General features: G+C 35.8%; 3 protein-coding genes across 4 annotated transcripts; 2 read left to right on the top strand and 1 right to left on the bottom strand.

The window, feature by feature from the left end:
- The first annotated feature begins 172 nt into the window (after positions 1-172).
- Positions 173-3544, top strand: LOC120280674 (ATPase family AAA domain-containing protein 3-like). The gene is made up of 8 exons (XM_039287590.1): positions 173-420; positions 523-618; positions 1110-1220; positions 1382-1691; positions 1810-1900; positions 2012-2354; positions 2466-2614; positions 2840-3544. The coding sequence occupies exons 1-8, from the start codon at positions 196-198 to the stop codon at positions 3348-3350; spliced, it is 1836 nt and encodes a 611-aa protein (XP_039143524.1). The 5' UTR covers positions 173-195; the 3' UTR covers positions 3351-3544.
- Positions 3474-7263, bottom strand: LOC120280427 (type 2 DNA topoisomerase 6 subunit B-like). The gene is made up of 12 exons (XM_039287272.1): positions 7219-7263; positions 6988-7096; positions 6713-6796; positions 6252-6278; positions 5778-5889; positions 5585-5666; positions 5267-5287; positions 4814-5010; positions 4550-4691; positions 4067-4296; positions 3876-3963; positions 3474-3805 (listed from the first exon to the last, which is right to left on the bottom strand). Exons 1-12 carry the CDS (start codon positions 7261-7263, stop codon positions 3500-3502), a joined length of 1443 nt encoding a protein of 480 aa, XP_039143206.1. The 3' UTR covers positions 3474-3499.
- A 2056-nt stretch (positions 7264-9319) lies between these two features.
- On the top strand, positions 9320-19035 carry LOC120280492 (pantothenate kinase 2-like). Of its 2 annotated transcripts, none has more exons than XM_039287350.1 (24): positions 9320-9462; positions 9795-10071; positions 10805-11017; positions 11606-11664; positions 12197-12313; positions 12592-12711; positions 12795-12889; positions 12976-13069; positions 13482-13613; positions 13950-14062; positions 14241-14433; positions 14890-15101; positions 15274-15318; positions 15415-15463; positions 15908-15990; positions 16363-16479; positions 16711-16774; positions 17026-17172; positions 17299-17457; positions 17588-17671; positions 17762-17956; positions 18055-18126; positions 18215-18370; positions 18704-19035. In XM_039287350.1, the coding sequence occupies exons 2-23, from the start codon at positions 9810-9812 to the stop codon at positions 18311-18313; spliced, it is 2724 nt and encodes a 907-aa protein (XP_039143284.1). In that variant the 5' UTR covers positions 9320-9462; positions 9795-9809; the 3' UTR covers positions 18314-18370; positions 18704-19035. The 2 variants fall into 2 exon arrangements, with proteins under 2 accessions (XP_039143284.1, XP_039143285.1); XM_039287351.1 differs by having other exon boundaries at positions 9365-9462; positions 9799-10071.
- Positions 19036-19775: the final 740 nt, after the last annotated feature.

The following is a 19775-nucleotide window of genomic DNA, read 5'->3' on the forward strand; positions in this document are numbered from 1 at the left end:
TATTATTAATAATAATAAATTTTTAAATAGATACTTATATTTTTTATTTCATAAATAAAAGAATTTTATTTTATTCATCCTATCAAATTGAAAGATCCGATCCGATATGTCCATCGTTTATCGGATTCGGATCCGTTTCTCTAAAACCCTTCGTCTCTCTCTCTCTCAACCCTCTCGATCTTTCGCGAGTCTCAAATGGCATCGCTTCGTGCGACGAGCGCCGCTGCGGCGGCGGCCGGGGCAGTAGTCGCCGCTCTGATGGAGCGCGCGCATGCGGATAGCCCCTTCCGCTTCTCCTCTGGTTCTTCTACGCCTGCTGATGCCTCGAGTTCGCCTTCGTCGCGGGGATTTGATCCAGAGGCTTTGGAGCGGGCGGCGAAAGCTTTGAGGGAAATTAACAGCTCTCCTTATTCCAAGCAGGTGTTTTTATTGTTTTATAGCTGAAATTTTCCTGATTTCTAGCTTGGTTTTTGTTTATTGTCTTGAGTCTTTGTTTGATTCTTTTTTGGTTTGGAATTTTAGGTGTTTGAGTTGATGCGGAAGCAGGAGGAGACTCGTCAAGAGGAGATAGCGGCGGAGAGAGCACATTTGGAAGCTTTTCAATCTCATGCTGACATTGTGAGCATCTCTTGCTTTCCAAGTTGTCATCTTTGTTTAGTTATAGTCTTTAGACTACCAGTTTTATCAAAAAGTTAAAAAAAAAAATTAACATCTTTTATGCTTTTCTTATGCTTTTTATATTGTTTTCTAATGTGATTTGTTTGTCTGGTGTTGTGTTTTGATTCTTTGTTTTCTTTGTGACTTGGTTTTGAAGGAAATTTTGGTTCTGATTATTAAGGTTTCATAGTTTTTTTCTTTTAGAAAATGATGTCCTTGTTGTTGTTGTTGTTGTTGTTTGGAGTGAAATTTTAAGAAATACTTGAAAGAGTTGTGATTAACAGTTTGTATTGATCTATATGTTTTTTATGGTCTTGAAAACTTTTATTCTTAAAAGCTTTGTTTTTTTTTTTATAGGAAATGTATGTAGATGTCAATCTTGTGCTTAATAAGTTGAGAATCATCTATTTCTTTGTGATTTTCTTTGTGAGCGAGTTCTTCTTTGTTTGCAGGAAAAGCAGAGGAAATTGGCTGAAGAACAAAGGAATTTAGTCCAACAACAAGGACAAGCTAAGGCACAAATGGCTCGATATGAAGATGAATTGGCACGAAAAAGAATGCAGGTCATTTGCTAATTTTGCTTTGATCTTGTCCTCTCTATTTCCACAGATATATAATTTTGTTTTCTCAAGAAGTTTCTTTATGAATTTCATTTGCATAATATTGTTGCTAGATTATACGTCTGACTTACTAGGTTATTTTGTTGTTCTTTTTATCCTTTCAGACAGAACATGAGGTCCAAAGGCGGCAAAATGCTGAACTTGTAAAGATGCAAGAGGAATCCTCCATAAGAAAAGAGCAAGCAAGGCGTGCCGCCGAAGAACAGATTCAAGCACAAGTAAGACAGACTGAGAAAGAACGAGCTGAGATAGAGCGGGAAACAATTAGAGTCAAAGCAATGGCAGAGGCTGAAGGCCGTGCTCATGAGGCGAAGCTTACAGAAGAGCATAACAGGAAAATGCTCTTAGAGCGCATGAATGGCGAAAAGGAAAAATGGATTGCTGCCATCAATACAACATTTGGCCACATTGAAAGTATTCTATTTCAACCGCTTACAATGTCTTTTAAGTTATTTTTTTATCATTGTCTGATATAAATTTTTTGACATTGTATTGCATTAAGTCTAACTGACAGTTGACAATTACTTGCAAGGTGGTGTACGGATGTTATTGACTGATCGAAATAAACTCATAACTGCTGTCGGAGGGGTCACTGCTCTTGCCGCTGGTGTTTACACCACTAGGTGATTTCCGCTAAATTCAATACTGTCATTAAATTTTCAAATCTTTTGAGTTTACATTGTCAATTTCCTCATTCTTTTTCATGTGATCTGCAATGTTTGTTGCGTTCTCAGGGAAGGTGCTAGAGTTACATGGGGTTACATCAATCGGATATTGGGTCAGCCTTCACTAATCCGAGAATCATCCATGTCAAAATTTCCATGGTCGAGAATAACTTCAGGTGTGGGAAGCAAATTATCCAATTTAAGCACATCTGCTGGGAGTGTTGCCTCAAAAGAAAGTAAGTCGAGCTTTGAAAATATCATACTTAACCCATCACTGAAAAGGAGGATTGAACAACTTGCTCGGGCTACTGAAAATACCAAGTCTCATCAAGCACCATTCCGCAATATGCTATTCTATGGACCTCCTGGTACGGGGAAAACTATGGTTGCGAGGGAGATGGCTCGAAAATCAGTAAGTCATTTACAAAAGATTACCGAAATAGAAGTTCGGAGAAGAGTCTAATGGTTAGTTTTTCACTTGAAGTTGTAATGAGGTAATTGCATTAATCATTACAATATTCAGGGCTTGGATTATGCAATGATGACTGGAGGAGATGTGGCACCTTTAGGTTCAGAAGCTGTTACAAAGATTCATGAGATATTTGATTGGGCTAAGAGGTCAAAAAAAGGTTTATTGCTATTTATTGATGAGGCCGATGCGTTCTTATGCGAGTAAGCTTCTTTGATATACCTTGTATGGCGTGCTGAAATTTTGAACATCCTACTAGATCCTTAATATTGCACTTAGCCATTCAGAATAATTATCTAGTCTTTGCTACTTATAGAAATATTTTTTTGAGTCACTTTGTAAGACATGATTAGGATTTTTATGTTTGTTAATATACCAATTTGATGAAAGAGGGGAAAATCAATTAAATTATCTCATTAATTATGCAGGCGTAACAGCACTCGCATGAGTGAAGCACAACGGAGTGCTCTGAATGCTTTGCTTTTTCGAACCGGTGATCAATCAAGGGATACAGTCCTTGTCCTTGCCACAAACAGACCTGGTGATCTTGATGCAGCTATCACAGATCGAATAGATGAAGTGATTGAATTTCCACTCCCCGGAGAGGACGAGCGCTTCAAACTGCTCAAACTCTATTTGAACCAATACATTTATCGTGATGATCACAATAAAAATAATTCTGGGCCGAGCTCCTTATTCAAGAAAAAGCCTCAGAAGATACTTCTGAAGGATGTGACTGATGATGTGATACGCGAGGCAGCACGGAAGACAGAAGGTTTCTCTGGCAGGGAGATTGCGAAGCTCGTAGCTAGCATCCAAGCAGCTGTATATGGTCAACATGACTGCATATTAGATGCTCCACTGTTCATGGAAATGGTGGATTACAAGGTCAAGGAACATCATCAGCGTGTTCAGCTTGCTGCTCAAAGTAGCAAATGAACTTCTTGAGCGATTTTGTGAACTTATTCTGGTATGATCCAATTTTGCTTAGGGGTCATTCATCTAAGAGATCCAATATTTTTTGAGCAATTGCTCTACACTTGTTCTGGTTCTGCACTTTTTCATCCAATTTTTATGTTATGTAAAATTTAGAAATCTAAGATGCTACTTTCTTCTGGTAGTGCTTCTCTATAGTTTTCATCTGGGTTGTCTTCCTCACATTCAAAGAGAAGGCAGGGAACAGCATCTTGTTTGTTCCTCTTCAGGTTTCTGTCATTCATTGTGATGATCCCAGTGATCATATCTTTGATGATTGATTCAACTTTCTCCCCTGCATTGTTGTCTACTGATTGTAGCCCAAGAAGAGCAGCACATTCCTCTTGGAAACCAGAATCATTGGATGACAAGATCAGTCCAGCGATTGCTCTCGAGAGATCCGGAACATACTCACAAACCTGAGACAGCAAGCATGTATGACAAAAAGGGAGAGAAAAATCTTTTCTGTTTTAGGGTATAGCATAAAACCTGCTTGGCGTGAGAGCTGAGCAGTTCTGTTGTGTGTTTTTTCTTGACATCATCCAATGCAAGTTTGATGGCCTTCTTTGTGAGATTTCTTTCACTTGTACTAGTAGTACTTTGCTGTGTTTCCATGGCTGTGGCTTAGGTTAAGTGATGTGGATGTATGAAACAAAGAACTAATGAATACCCAGGGATGCAAGATTTCAAGTAAACTAGATGATGTTGGATATCTTCCATTGTAGCTGTGAATGGCGATGCTAATGTGAGCAAATGATTGTAAATTTTCCCATTCAAGTACAGCCTCTTCGTCATCGTTGATGGCATGGGTCGGAGGTTTTAGACCATAGGTTTGCCAATCAATGCTTGTCAATGCATTCAGAGATGAGTCTGGTATTGTACAAGGTGAGAAGTCTTGAAAAAACAGTACCTGAAAATGAATTGCCATCCGGATTAATAAGTTCTACTGATACAATGAAAGGACAAGCCATGCCATGCATGCCTGGACTGCTTAATTTCAATGTTAGGAAAGGAAAGAATCAAGAACAAACAAAAGATTAAAACTCATAGTTTCATGGATTCCACATATAAGATGTCTTTCTGGTTTCATGGCAAAATAGTTCAACTTGAATAAACTGACAGAATACTTAGCAAACAAGTGCTGGCATAGCAAGAAAACAAACCTGCGTAGCTGAACAGTTTAACCTGCGACAACATGAACAAGATGGCATAGGTGTTATCATCACCACCGCTTCAACTATCTGTGTCATGCCTCTATAATTCTCCATGCAGTTAGCTTGTCCAGTCCCAACCATTAGACTGTCTCTAGATAAAACAAAATTAGTATCAAATGAACTAGGATATTTGTTAATTGTGTCAACATGACAGGAATGGGCTAATAGTTTTTTAAAGAACAGTAAATAGGAGACAGCCTAGCCACAACTCACCTGTTTTTGACACAAGAATGACAATTATCGTTTAAACCATTTTCATTCCTGAGAACATAATCTTCAAGACCAGAGACCAGACGCTTAATATTTGGCGCTGGAAGAGATGATGAGATTTTATTGATTTCCGGAAGAAAACTTTCACATCTTGATTTATCATTGTTGATATGCTCAACTAAAAGCTCAATCACAACATCCTGGAATTACAGAAGATAGTGGAGGGAAATACCAGTCCCTCTTATTAGGCGTGCACAAACTATTCAGTACATGTATGGTAAACAAAGGCATATGAAGAGTGGTAGACATTAGATGTTCCCAGGAAATCAAGGGAAGTGGCAGATTATCACTGCATTGAACTATGATTTGATTTTTGTGAACATATCAGAAGTTCATTTTATAAATTCGTTATCATCATAAAGAAAATAAATAAATAAATAAATAAGGTGCACTTACAGGGATTTCCAATATCCATATCTGCAAAAGAACAGGATCAAAGAGGAAGGGAGGAGTCAAAAATATGGGAATTTTGTATAGATAATTTGAAAGCCATTCATAAGTTGAGATTTATCACTGAGGTACAACTTTCAACAAAAACACAAATATCACAAAAGAGCAATTAGTTAGGAGCACCAGCTTAAGGGTCAGTTCTATACTCAAATAAGTACCAGTTAAGCGACTTATTTTGCTTTGTTTTGAGGTTAAGGCTGTTCTAGATCTGACCTTGGCCTGCCAAACTAAGAACTAAATTATAAGTTTCAGATTGGAATCAACCTTCCGAACAAAGCCGACTGCCCATTTCACAAATTCGCCAATGTTCTCTTCCTCAGAAGATGAAAGGCACACTTCAGTTCCACTGTAGAAAATAACAAGTACAATCATTCAAATTCCCAATAAATGTTGAGCAGCAGTTTACTTGTTTTCCCACGTGGAAATGGTGGTAAAGAGAAAATATGGTACAGCTTGCCTGAAGGTCCCGACATTTTTGTGCAGTGGTGGTAGTCTTTTCAGCCTCTTCCTTGAGGTATGAGGCTCTTTGAGATTCAAACAGTAGCGATGAATGTCCTTCTCATGAGCACCTGGTAAACATTTGTAAAATGCACAGCAGCATATGCATTTAAATACACTAATCTTCCCGCATTTCAAAACTGGATAGCTTACATTCAATTGGTCTAAATGCTCAAAGATTTTGCATTCCTCCACATAACAAACAAACTGCTAAATACCAATCAATTGAACAAATCATGCACTATAAGCTGCATGCAGCTATGAAGTGATGCCTTCATAGAAGAAGGTTATGAGCAGGCTCATCCATCATCATGTGATAGTCCAGGCAATCCAACAACAGGCAATAACATCTCTACAGTACCATTGTACCATAGGCAAACATCACTATAATGGTAAGGAATACACAATTAGATGGAGAGAAGAGACAACTTACTAGTTGTAGTGATGGAGAGCACCCCATCTGCGAAAAAAGCAAGCATGAATTATTAGGAACGATGGAAAACAAACAAATATTGATGAAAATACTTTGAACAGGATCATTCCAGCTAAACAAAAAGAAATTTCTACTTCAATGCAAATTTTCACAGCTTGATTTACAAACTCTACCGCCAAAATTAATAAATGGCACATTAGGCCCCTTCCTAGTTTAGCACCTAGCTCGGCATATCAATTAGATCAGAAGAGCAATGGTAAGAAAAAAAAAATTGAACATTATCACCATAAGTTCATTGTAGACGAACTGAAGCGAAGAGGACTATAACTAAAGTCTGATCTACGAATAATGATATAGCGAGTAATTAGACTGCATTTCTCTAGATTTTTCAAACTATAAAGAGTACTCAAACATCAGCTATGCCATGTATTTAACAATTACATGGTTTGGATTGCTCTCACCCCATTTCTCTGCAGGAATGTGCACAGTTCGATGATCCAAATCCCGAAACTCTACCAAATTGCTCCCAATTCCAGTATCAGATACTGGATCAAATAAAACACAATTCCAATTAATTTTGAGCATAAACCCTAGCTGATTAAATCCAAAAATTCCAAATAAAAAACCAATAATCCTTCGTGGTTTCACTTGGATCGCATTTCATTCGCATCTGGCAACAAAATACTTCAAATCGTACCCAAATCTCAAAAAAAACTCAATATTGCAAAATTCTTACTTGAAATCTGAATAGAAGGAGGATGGGAATCATAAAATCCTTTGACGGAGATGGTCAATCTGCAGAGGAATCCAGAAAACCTACATCTCTTGATCGCTGAAGCGATAAGCTACCAGAAAAAAATCCAAAAAAAAATTCCAAAAATCAGAACAAAAATGAAAAAGAAAAGAAACAACCATCGATCATCGATTCTTGAACGAATTGGAAAAGATAGGGCATCAAAATTCTCACGATTTGGGAGAGTTTCCGAGCAGCGGATGGGCGAGAGGATTCCATTAGAGAGACGTACTTCTCCAACCATTTTATAGCTTGCTTTTTTGGCGGGAAATGATAGCGGATTCGGGCGTGCTCTATCGGATCCGATACCGAACATCTAGTTATCGGATCGGGCACAATTATAAAGAAAATCTTTTTTATTTATATTAATTTCTTCAAATTTTAAATTTACAATTCAACTAGTGGTAAATGTAAATAAGTAATTAAATAGTAAAAACTTCACATTACAAAATTGGTGACTCTCTCTTTTGCCAAGTCCAAGTGAAAGATTAAGAGATGAACCCTCTCCCTTAATATCAGTCGAGATTATTATTATTATTATTATTATTTTTTAACAATAGATAACAAGCAACTTTGTTTAAAAGTTTGTTAATGGACAAATAGATACGAAAGTGCACTAATTACAGTGATTTATTGGTTTTTTAAAAATTTATTAACTCAAAAAAAATGTCACAAAATAATAAAAGTCTGTCACATGCATGTTTACAAAATTTATAGGAAATATACTAAATTGGTAAATGCATCTTATTACGTAACTTTAGATGAGAAGAGACTCACTGGAACTTATTTAAATATTATTATAAAAAAATACATCAGTTCGAGAATGAAATAAATAGTATCGTAAACAATAGATAAGTACCAATTCAAAAACCCACACCTATCTATGTACCACCGAGTGTTTTTATCAAGCAAGGTGTTGCTTTGACTGAGATTAGTTGAGATAGGTGTTTTGTCCATTTAAAAAAAAACAAAAGTTAATTTAATAAATGTTGCCACGGTCTACGGAAGATTGATTGATTTGATTTTTCAAATAAAAAATAAAAAAAAACATTTTAAAAACAAAAGTTAATTTAATAAATGTTGGCACGGCCTCCACTAACCACATGGTATTTTATGGGTTTATAGTTCTTCATTTTTCGTATTATTGTTTGATGTTGAATTTAAATTTAGCATGATTAATTTGTAATTTGGTATAATTAAAAATATTTCATCAAATTGATAATCTTTTGAGTTTATAGAGATTTTCACAGTAACTAATTAGTGCAATAGTGCACCTTTATACATGGATATCCCTAGAAATATAAGTACAGTGAAAAATATACGTTCTTCATAGAGTTCTATTTTGATGGGATAAGAATTCATTGAAATAGCTTTTGGAATAAACCTTTCCCTGCCTAGCGGATGGGTTCCACAAGAATCCTCACGGGGATTCTTCAATGACAAAAAAAAATAATATACTTTAATTTTATTTATTAATTTAGTTTTAAATTTTATGTTATTTGTATTAATTAACTTGTTGCATTCTACATTATATTATGATTTATTAACCGAAATACTTTATAAATTGTTTATTTTATATATGATGGATATATCGTGGGAAAAACATCAGGTGGGCTTGGGAAGTTAGTGAGGTTTCCTATGGGGAATTTTTGGACAGATATTTTCCGCCCCATGGAAAATGAGGATAGGGATGAGAATCCCATTTTCCATCTTACCCCGCCCTACTTGCATCCCTATATGTCCCTTTGAATGTGATTGTTACCTTAATTAATTAATATATATATATATATAGGGATATATATATATATATATCATTAATTGAAATTATTAAAGATGAAAAAGTTTGAATATGAATTTTTTTTTACAATTATTTGTAACATTCGCATTGAGAATATTTATTTATAAAACTATCTTATAAAAATTATCATCACTTATTTAAAAAAAAAATACAAAAACCTCAAGTCTATAAACTCGAAGAGTTTTAATACATAAATTAATCAAATTTGCAATTATACTTTTTATTACACTTTCATAAAAAATATATGTCAAATTCATAAATATGAAATATTTCAGTGGGTTTTTATAATCGTTATGTAAAAATTAAATTCTCAAAAGAAAAAAAGGTTTTTGGATCATTTCCCATGAAAACCAATTTCAAAAAATATGAAATTTCAGGCGGGTAAGAAGTCAAAAAGCAATCATGACCGTTCATCAAGGAGTATAACATCAAGCATGATTAGATGGACGGTGAGGAATCGCCGAAAGGATAACGACAAAGACCATTAGCTACTGTCAAACTTCGATGCTTTTCCATCCGGTTCGTATAAAACGTCTTCGTCTTCGCAGAACCAGTGAGAAACCCTCGCACGAAACCCCAATTTCCCGGTTTGGATTTCCATTCAATTCACTCGGAGTTTGGTATAGATTTTCCCCTTTTTGTGCTTTAATTGATTCATGTGGCGATGTTGATTGCTTTTCGGTGTTTTTCTGGTGTTTTTCTTCTGATTTTTTGATGAATGCTATTCATAGAGATGAGAAATGGATCGGGTTGTTGTTTGGATATTGTTTGTGCATGAATGAAGATTCGGAGTTGTTGTTTTTGTTGTATTTGTGTGCAATTACTCAATAATTTGTTTGTATTGTGAATTGGAGGTGGGACCATTGAATTTTGTTCAGGAAGTCCTCACAAATGGCGTGTTTTTCGGTTTTCTAGATGTTAAACAATGGTACTGATAAGCAGTTGGAATTAGGCAGGTGGTGGATTAATGGCGGACAACCAAACCAACAACAAGACTGGCTGTGAAAGTGAAAGAGGGGACTTAGAGGAGAATATAGAGGACAAGGAGGATAAGGAGGGGGAGAAGGAAGTGTCTGCTGCATCATCGAATCCAATGCAGCGCTCAAGCTCACGCCCACAGCTCGATGTCAGCAGAGCTGCAATCCAGGGTGATTTCGATGATAGGAACCCGACGATATTGTTGCCTAATCAGTCTGATGACATCTCGCATTTGGCACTGGATATTGGAGGTATTGTCTCACTGGGTTGTGAAGTTTGAATTTGAATTCGGCTTAATTTTTCTGAATTGTTTAAATTGAGCTCACCAGATTTTGGGTAATAGGTTTTGGAACATGAAGATTAACCTTTGTTTCGTATCTCAATAATTTCTGTGTTTCTGTGAATGTTGGATATTCTTGATGTATGACTTTGAAGTTAAAGGTTTGATCAATGGCCATATATGAATGTTCCTTAGCACAGTTTTCCAGGTGCTGAGGTGCTTATCAAATTTCTCATAAAGATCTATTAAAACACATTATGCTAGTCTTCTCATGTTAGATTCCTCTGAAGGCCTTTGCTTTCTAGTTGCCAATTTAAATGATAAATGTACTTACTCCTATCATGGTTGTAGTCCACTGGTCCTCATTCATGCATTCTCATCTCTACCATTGTTTACTAAGGTAAACTTAAAATTGTTATCCCGGGCATCCCTTCAAATCTCGCTTTCATATCTCATTGTTGTTTTAGTGTCTACTGTACCATTTTGTGTGGAAACTTGTTCTTCTATTTTGCTGGATTTTATTTTCTTATCTTCCTTGTCACCAGTTTTTTCCTAAGCCAATGTCTCAAGATCAGACAAACATTGTCTGAAAGGACTAGTGACAGAGAAGCCCCCCAATTGGCAATCTATTCATGAGCATTGCAATCAAGGATTTGTTTGGTTTACATCCTAATATATATATTTTGTTTTCTTTTTATTGCTAGGATCTCTCATTAAGTTGGTCTACTTTTCAAGACATGAAGAGAATCCATCTGATAACTGGAGGAAGAGAGCCATAAAACAGCGGTTCGGGGTTTCTAATGTGAACAGGAGAAGTTATCCAATCCTTGGAGGGAGGCTACATTTTGTTAAGTTTGAGACTGGGAAGTTGAATGAGTGCCTGGATTTTATTTCATCTAAGCAACTGCATCATGGTGGTATGTAATGATTTTTTTGCTTGTTTCAGAAAATGCTTAAGCATCTCTTAATAGCAGTGTGCCAAAGGAGGTCTAGCAAGAAGATTTCCAAAAACAAATCAAATCTAAGGTTCCTCAACAAAACACGAAAAAGTCAACTATTCTAAATTGCTTCACTGGGCCAAGAACCACATTTCTAGAAGTTACCAGCCAAGTGTAGTGTGCATTATTGTTTTTTATTGTCTGTATTGAAGAGGTTCTCCAGCGAAGCTTAAAAAAATAACCTATCTTAAATTCCTCACTATGCTAAGAGCCACATCCATAATTTGTTCCAACCAAGCAAATTGAGTAGTAGCATTGTTGATTGTCTGCATTGTGTTTTCAGAATTTTGACTGTCTAGTTAGATCACCTAGTTCGCAAAAGATTATGTTAATATTATTATGTTCTGCTCTTTCTGGTGTTGCTACGTTGCATAATCTCCTTGCCCAATTTTCAAGTTGAATGGATAACTTCAAAATTTATGAGAGCTTTTCATGAATATATGTTTGTTTATAGATGTATTTGGATTGATTGCTTTTATTCTTAGCTAAAATATGACTGAATGACAGGAATTGATTCACCATCATGGAATGCCGGCATTCGGCCTGTTGAAAACCCTATAATCAAGGTAATCAAGAAAGGTCCTGCATATATTTTTTTTATCGAATCAACATCTTGTATCTAAGCTATTACTGCAATTACTTAATAGTTCTTTGCTCCAATTTTTTGAAGTCCTTTTACCTGTTTGGAATTCCTTCTGAGAGGGGATTATCCCGTCATTTCTTTTTTGGTCAAAGATTTATCTGCAATTATCGGTAGCTCAAATTTGGTTTTCAGCTTCACTACTAAGAAACATTTTTTTACTTTAACAGTCTTCTTTGGTCTACGTGTGTTATTTCACTTGAAATTCCTTCTGAGAGGGGATTATCCCGTCATTTCTTTTTTGGTCAAAGATTTATCTGCAATTATCGGTAGCTCACATTTGGTTTTCAGCTTCACTACTAAGAAACATTTTTTTACTTTAACAGTCTTCTTTGGTCTACGTGTGTTATTTCACTTGAAATTTTGTGAATCTTGATTACTTTTGCATGATGAAAATCCAACTTTATTTTCTATTTTCTACAATGTATGTCTATTTACTTTCTAAACTTAATGAAAAGGCCACAGGTGGCGGGGCATACAAATATGCAGATGTCTTTAACGAGAGGCTTGGGGTTAGTATTGACAAGGAAGATGAAATGAACTGCCTTGTTGCTGGAGCTAATTTTTTGCTTAAGGTGTGTTTTTGGCTTTAATTTTTTTTTCATTTATTACATTTTGCAAGGGAAGTTCTGGAAAACTAGATTGAATTGGGGAAACTTGCTTTCAAATTACCTGCAATTTCAAGGGTAGCTGTACAAAATCAAGTCTTTTCTTGGTTTTTCCTTTTTTTATCTCATTATATTTTCTTAAAAATCCCACCGCAACTTGCAACCTTTCCCGGTTTCCCCTAGTATGCATGCGTTTTTTTTTTAAAAGATATTTGAGATAGATATCAGTTGTTAAAATTGAGCAGGCAATCCGTCATGAAGCCTTCACACACATGGATGGGCAAAAGGATTTTGTGCAGATTGATCATAATGACTTATTCCCATATCTTCTTGTAAATATTGGCTCTGGAGTTAGTATGATAAAGGTAATGATGAGATGTAGTTTTGTTGTTTTACTCCCTAGTTCCTGAATTGTCTTTTGTTTGTGATTACTTCTTGATCTGTATAGGTGGATGGAGATGGTAAGTTTGAGAGAGTTAGTGGGACAAATGTTGGAGGAGGCACTTACTGGGGCTTGGGAAGGCTTTTGACAAAGTGCAAGAGGTTTTGATATTCTAATTGCCTTTTATATTTTTTGGCCAGTTGCTGGTCTTTTATCATTTTGGTCATACTTCTACATTCTGCTCTAGCTTTGATGAGTTGTTAGAGTTGAGCCAACAAGGAGACAATAGTAAGGTTGATATGCTTGTTGGAGATATATATGGTGGCATGGACTATTCTAAGGTATTACACATTCTTCACTCCTTACTGTCTTATCCTTTTAGAGAAAATGGAAGAAACTTAAAAAGTAATCTGATAGTGAGGACAGAGAATTATATCCCTACCTTATTTTTTACTACCCAAACTGCATGGATGAGAAAGAGTTATTTGATTTAGCTAATTTCTTTGCTTGTGCTGGTTAATTCTTTTTGTTCTATGAGATTTTCTGATCCATTTTAATTGGTGTGTGAAGTTCTTTAAGTCATCTAGTTATACATTTTAGTTTTTCAGTTGGGTTTCAAGCGTGTTGATTGTCTTGCTTGTCTTTCTGTCTAACCAATGTTTCACTTGTAGCTTTTGTACCATTTTCTTGGATTAATTCTCTTTTGGTGTTTGAAGAGCATTTGACCTTATTATTGATTCTAAATTATTTCAGATTGGTCTCTCAGCATCAACTATTGCATCCAGTTTCGGAAAGGCCATTTCTGAAACCAAGGAGCTTTCAGATTACCGACCTGAAGATATTTCCTTATCCCTGTTGAGGATGATTTCATACAACATTGGACAGGTTATTTATTGCCTGTTTAAGTTTGTCAACTTATTTATTGAATTGTTTTCTTTAAGGAATCAGAAAAGCTGATTTTGATAAGCTATATAATTAACTGAGGAACATGACTTTATCAGTTAATAGTAAATTCGTTAGGGTAGCTCTATGATTGATACTTGTCCTAGGTTTTCTTGAATTGTGGCCATCCTTCTGCACTTAGCCAGCTTACCATGATTAAGAAAACCCTGTAATGTCTTTTCAATATGTTGGAATCATTAAATGTAGCAACAGAACTCTTCTTTAGTTTTCTTAAACATGATAACAATGCTTATCTCTCATTCAGTTTTTATTTGATAGATTTCATATTTGAATGCACTTTGGTATGGGCTTAAAAGGATCTTTTTTGGAGGATTTTTCATTCGAGGTCATGCTTACACCATGGATACAATTTCCTTTGCAGTGCAATTCTGGTAAATTTTCTAATTTCAAGCTCATAACTATTTTCTTATGATGGAAATTCTGTCAATTTCCTCACCTGATTTTTTGAAATTCTTTCTTTCAAGGAGTGAGTTTATTGCATGGCTTTCTGATATTCCTAGTATAAATAAAACATGCTCGTCGTTCACTAAACTTATCTTTTGTTCATAGGTCCAAAGGACAAGCGCAAGCCATGTTTTTGCGGCATGAGGGCTTTCTAGGAGCACTTGGTGCATTCATGAGCTATGAAAAGCATGGCCTTGATGACTTGATGGCACATCAACTTGTTGAGCGCTTCCCAATGGGGGCTCCTTATGTGGGTGGAAAGATACATGGTCCTCCCCTTGGTGATCTGAATGAAAAAGTAAGAATTGTTGTCGAAGTCCCATGCTTATGCTATGGATTCTTTATAAAGCTTTTGCTAGATTTTCTAAATCTTCAGGTTCACACATCCAATGTACAAGCATATGTTCTCCTGTCACACTTCATTATTTTATTAGATACTGTCTGGAATATCATTGTTAGTTCTCATTTCAATTGTTCGGATTGGAAAGGCCCATTCATCATTTATTATTTGAAAATCGAAGGTTCATATTTTACCTGGTCTAATTCAGTTTGTGCTTAATTTGCTTAATCTGTAGATTTCTACTTGTTTATTGAGTCTTTCAGTCCTGACAGCTCTACTGTTGCAGATTTGGTTGTTATCAGATTAGCCTGATGAATCTGTTTATTAGCGGTTTTCTGTGTTTATTTGCTAACTGTAAATTTGCCTGGGTCACTTTATGGCATGTTTAACATGGACGTGGCGGCCACTTTGCAGATTTCATGGATGGAGAAGTTTCTGCAGAAGGGCACAGAGATTACAGCTCCTGTGCCAATGGCTCCACCTGGAACGACTGGTATGGGCGGTTTTGATCGTCCTTCTTCCAAGGGTCATATGTTGCGGTCAGATGCAAGTGCTGCGCTAACTATTGGTGTTCTTCATCTTGTACCTTCATTGGAGGTTTTCCCTTTGCTGGCGGATCCGAAGACGTACGTGGCCTTTTTCTCTTGTTTCTTTGTTTTGGTCATGCCATCAATAGACTTGTAATTGTAGAAATGAAGCTATTATGGCATATTCCAAGAAAACTATATAGGTAGATTTTGTCAATTCTGATTTTTCTTTTAGAAGCTGATAATAGGTGAAAGATTCATTTCATTGCAGGTATGAACCGAACACAATCGATCTATCTGATCGAACAGAGCTTGAGTATGTCAATTGGGACCCTATTTTGTATTGAACCTTCTGCTTTGTTGCGCCTTCGTAGCTTTGTCTGATTAGCTTAATCCAAGCCGTATGCTGTAGGTACTGGTTCACTGTTCTATCTGAGCATACACCCGATCTTGTTGATAAGGTATTGCCCTGTCTTTTGAACCTTGTTAGACATAAACATCTGGTGTTATTATACATGCTTAAAGAAAATAATGAAAAGGCAGCAAAATTATCTGATCATCATATAACTGTTGTCAAGGAATTGTCTTCCAATTCATTTGGGCATATAACATTTAACTTTTGCTGTTTCATTGTCCCAAACTTGAATTCATTTCTGTCATCCAAACCTTGTTTATGTACTTTAAAAAAAAAAAAAACCTCCATGTTTATTTTAAATTAGTTTTTGTAATTATAAAATTTTGTGTGTTCTGGTTAAAATCCTATAGGAACGCATCAGTTTTTTTTTTTTGTTTATGTTAATTTACTTCATGCCCACCATTAACTACTCTTTGAAGATGCTTGGATAGGCTTGCATGTGTTTGATAGTGATTAGTAGAACTAATGCTGGATGCCACTAATTTGCTAGGCTGTAGCGAGTGAAGGTGGAACTGATGATGCTAAAAGAAGGGGTGATGCCTTTGCCCGTGCTTTGTCTGCTCACTTGGCCAGGTTATTAATACTGCAGACTAAGCGACATGATAGCTTACAGTTTAAGTCAGCCATGTATCTTAATGCTCGCTAAAGTTTTATTAGAAGTTGATTTGCTAGCTTTGACCTCTTTTTTATTCTGGTTATTCTATTCCTCTTTTTCTTGCTTTTCTTCGTTACCTATAACTTCAGATAGAATTTATGACTATTTGGTAATGTTTCTGAAAACTAAATATGAGGCCATCTCCCATTTAATGAATTTCTTTACATATGATTATTCTGTATGTAATCCTTTCCTTCAAGATTCCATCAGTTGCATTTTTTCTGACATCCTTAATCCTTTCATTTATTTATTTGTTTATTTATTCAGCAACCATTTCCATCCTCTTCTAGGTTGATTGAAGAGCCTGCTGCTTATGGAAAACTTGGCTTAGCAAACCTTTTGGAGCTGAGGGAAGAATGCTTAAGAGAGTTTCAGTTCAGGGATGCTTACATCTCTATCAAACAAAGGTTAGTCCATATATTCTTTCGGGAATTAGTGTGCTTGATAATTCTAGATGGTTTTTCAACCATTTCTTCTTAGACCAATATTTCAGGCAACTGAAACTATTCTTTGTCTGTGTGTACTACTTCTGTTGCGAGGATGGTTACATGTTTTTATCAATTCATTTCTACAACCTGGAACACAGTTGGAACTTGGAAAACCTTGTTAAGACGCCCGACCCTTCTTTCTTAATACAGGGAAAATGAAGCTTCTCTTACTGTTTTGCCAGACCTGCTCATGGAGCTTGACAGCATGAATGAGGTTTGTATTTGTTATCATTATGCAGCCAGGTTTGGAGAAGATAAAATGGTGATTTTTGTTTCTTTCTTACGAAAACAATTTTCTATTCTGCAATATGGATGTGCTTTTGTTGATCGGAAGAATTATTGCAGTCAATCCTAACAAGGAAAATGGAGGCATTCTGAACATCCTTTATTTCTTCCGCAAAAAATTCTGCCGTTTATGTTAGCCGTCAGAGACCATTCACCAGTTGTACTCATGTTATTTTGTAGGAGGACAGACTTCTTACTCTTGTTGAAGGAGTTCTCGCTGCAAATATCTTTGATTGGGGATCTCGTGCTTGTGTTGACCTTTATCATAAAGGAACAATCATTGAAATTTATCGCATGAGCCGAAAAAAGATGCAGCGACCTTGGAGAGTAAGTTAGTTGTTAAAAATTGTGTATTATCATTGTACTTGTTATCGTTCATCTGCATGTAGAACCCACGCTGAGTGTCAGACAACAGAATTAATTGGGATGTTAATCTGTCCTCTGTCTTTTCAGGTGGATGACTTTGACAAATTCAAGGAAAGGATGCTAGGTTGTGGAGAAAAGAAGTTTCAGCCATATAAAAAAGCATTGCTTTTCGTGGATAATTCAGGTGCTGATATCATTCTCGGAATGCTTCCACTAGCTAGAGAACTCCTTCGACAGGGAACTGAGGTAAAGTCATGTTCTCCAGATTGCAGGCAGCAACTCCATTTGACAGTGAAAAACAAACCGAATAGCCTTTGTAGTTTCATATTTTAACTTCAGGCAGCTAAGAGCAGTTGATAAATTATATTTGTTGCAGGTTGTCCTCGTTGCAAATTCTTTGCCAGCTTTAAACGATGTTACAGCTTATGAACTTCCTGAAATTGTAGCTGAAGCTGCGAAGGTCTGGCTTGCGTCAAGCGCTATTTAACGATTTATGCATGCCACTTTGAACTTACAGAATTTGTTAAATCTTGCTTTCTTAAAATTACAGCACTGTGATATACTTCGGAAGTCTGCTGAAGCTGGAGGGCTGCTTGTGGATGCAATGGTTAATGCTCAGGATGGGTTAAAAGCGTCATCACCTTCGGTTCCACTTATGGTTGTTGAGAATGGATGTGGGAGCCCTTGCATAGATTTCCGGCAGGTCAGCTCTGAGCTTGCTGCCGCTGCCAAAGATGCAGACCTGGTCAGTAATTGCCAGAATCTATGATATTGATTTTCAATTGGCTTAGAGTTTCGGCTACGTGAAGCTTACTATATAATTTATGGCCTGTTGTGATTCAGATTATCTTGGAAGGAATGGGTCGCTCGCTGCATACAAACTTTAATGCCAAGTTTAAATGCGATGCTTTAAAGGTACAAATTATAATCGTTCTATAGTCTTTCAGTGCAGCTATTTATTTCTTCGATTTACTCACACAAAGTTGGATTTTTTTTTCTTCAGCTTGCCATGGTGAAGAATCAGAGGTTAGCTGTAAAATTGTTTAATGGGAAGTTATATGATTGTGTTTGCCGATTTGAACCTGCAGCTCAGCATTCATGAATCATGTTTTCTGAGACTTTTGGGGGCTGATCTTTGTGGCTGAATTAATCATTTTGGGTAAGATTATTAATCACATTAATCAAAAATATTGTAGCGTGTCACGTCAAGATTTATGGCATGTTTGACATTGAGTTTGAAAAGCTGAAAATAACTTCAAGTAAAAATTGTGATTGGGGATTATTTTTGAACTTTTGGTTCTTTGAAAGCTCTCTCTAGCGAACATTCATCTTATTCATCCAAAAAGCAAATAGTTTTTAGTGATTGAAAAGTTTTTTTGGAAATTTAAAAAGCAATTGCAAACAAGCTTTTAATCATCTTTTAGCTATTCTGTATTTTGCCCCCTTGTCTATTCTTTTCTCATGTTTCTCTCTTTTTTTTCTTCTTTTGCAGCTTCACTTGCTTGGACTGGAGCTTTTGACTGTCAAGAACCTTTTTGTTCCTCTGGTTGTGTTTTATACATGAATAAATCAACAAATGCATTTTTTTTCTGCAGAGATTTAAATACAAAAAAAGAAAACTCAGGTGCTACTGTCATAGCTAAGGGTTAAAACATTTAACTCCCATGCGGGAGGTTGAGCTATCAACTCCCTTTCAATGCATGATTGAAATATAAATAGGGTGGCTGGTCGACATTATAAAAAGTTGTGGGTAAAACATTTAATCAAGTCAAGTATAGTTTGAAGATTATTTTATTATCAAATAAATAACCTGATTTGCTAAAATTTGGGTTGGCCTTTGTCTGATTTTTAAAGTAAATAGTATAAATTTTTACTTTTGGGTTGCACCACTTTATGTGTTGTTTGTTGTTCATCCAATGCAGCCTTGTGAGAGCTAGTATATTTGTATTATTACATAGAATGGAACAACAAAAGAGATATATGATCAAGTCACCTGTGAAATTTAAAATTTAAGTTTTTGATAGTTTTATTTTTTAAATTAAACAAAATGTTATTTTAAATTTCCACATTATGCGAATTTGTTTGTTCCGTCTCTTTCATTCTGATGATCTAGCATATTTATAGGAATTTATATATAATGGAAGGATAAAATAAATATGTTTTTCAATGGATCAAAATAAATAATAATAAAATTTTAGCCGTCACTGCTGGTTTAAACCAATTTAATTATTTGTTATGTATCTCATTAATAACAATATTTAATAAATGAAAATCCAAAGTTGAAAAATTTTAAAAATTAAAAAGAAAAAAAAAAGTGATTTACTCCGCATAAATAGGGGTGTATTTGAGCCGAGCCGTTCGTGAGTAGCTCGGTGTTCGGCTTGATAAAGGCTCGTTCGTGTTCAGCTCATATTATAAACGAACCAAGCTTGAACATCATTTTCAAGTTCGATTAATAAACGAGCCAAGCTTGAGCATCCGAAAGCTCGGCTCGTTTTGGCTCGCGAACACAGCTCGCAAACAAGCTCGTTTATAAGCTCGATTGTGAGCTTGTTTATATAAAT

This window comes from Dioscorea cayenensis, chromosome 17, assembly GCF_009730915.1.
Source record: "Dioscorea cayenensis subsp. rotundata cultivar TDr96_F1 chromosome 17, TDr96_F1_v2_PseudoChromosome.rev07_lg8_w22 25.fasta, whole genome shotgun sequence".
Classification (NCBI taxonomy): domain Eukaryota; kingdom Viridiplantae; phylum Streptophyta; class Magnoliopsida; order Dioscoreales; family Dioscoreaceae; genus Dioscorea; species Dioscorea cayenensis.

What these genes read in the sequence shown, in the direction of transcription:
- LOC120280674 (XM_039287590.1), top strand. Translation starts at nt 196, where the DNA reads ATGGCATCGCTTCGTGCGACGAGCGCCGCTGCGGCGGCGGCCGGGGCA. An exon ending in TGGCACGAAAAAGAATGCAG is followed by an intron (nt 1,221 to 1,381) that starts GTCATTTGCTAA and finishes TTATCCTTTCAG; the next exon opens with ACAGAACATGAGGTCCAAAG. An exon ending in GGGAGATGGCTCGAAAATCA is followed by an intron (nt 2,355 to 2,465) that starts GTAAGTCATTTA and finishes TACAATATTCAG; the next exon opens with GGCTTGGATTATGCAATGAT.
- LOC120280427 (XM_039287272.1), bottom strand. Translation starts at nt 7,263, where the DNA reads ATGGAATCCTCTCGCCCATCCGCTGCTCGGAAACTCTCCCAAATC. An exon ending in CTCGGAAACTCTCCCAAATC is followed by an intron (nt 7,097 to 7,218) that starts GTGAGAATTTTG and finishes TTTTTCTGGTAG; the next exon opens with CTTATCGCTTCAGCGATCAA. An exon ending in TCAGCTCTCACGCCAAGCAG is followed by an intron (nt 3,806 to 3,875) that starts GTTTTATGCTAT and finishes TTGCTGTCTCAG; the next exon opens with GTTTGTGAGTATGTTCCGGA.
- LOC120280492 (XM_039287350.1), top strand. Translation starts at nt 9,810, where the DNA reads ATGGCGGACAACCAAACCAACAACAAGACTGGCTGTGAAAGTGAAAGA. An exon ending in CACCCGATCTTGTTGATAAG is followed by an intron (nt 15,464 to 15,907) that starts GTATTGCCCTGT and finishes CTAATTTGCTAG; the next exon opens with GCTGTAGCGAGTGAAGGTGG. An exon ending in AGCTTGACAGCATGAATGAG is followed by an intron (nt 16,775 to 17,025) that starts GTTTGTATTTGT and finishes GTTATTTTGTAG; the next exon opens with GAGGACAGACTTCTTACTCT.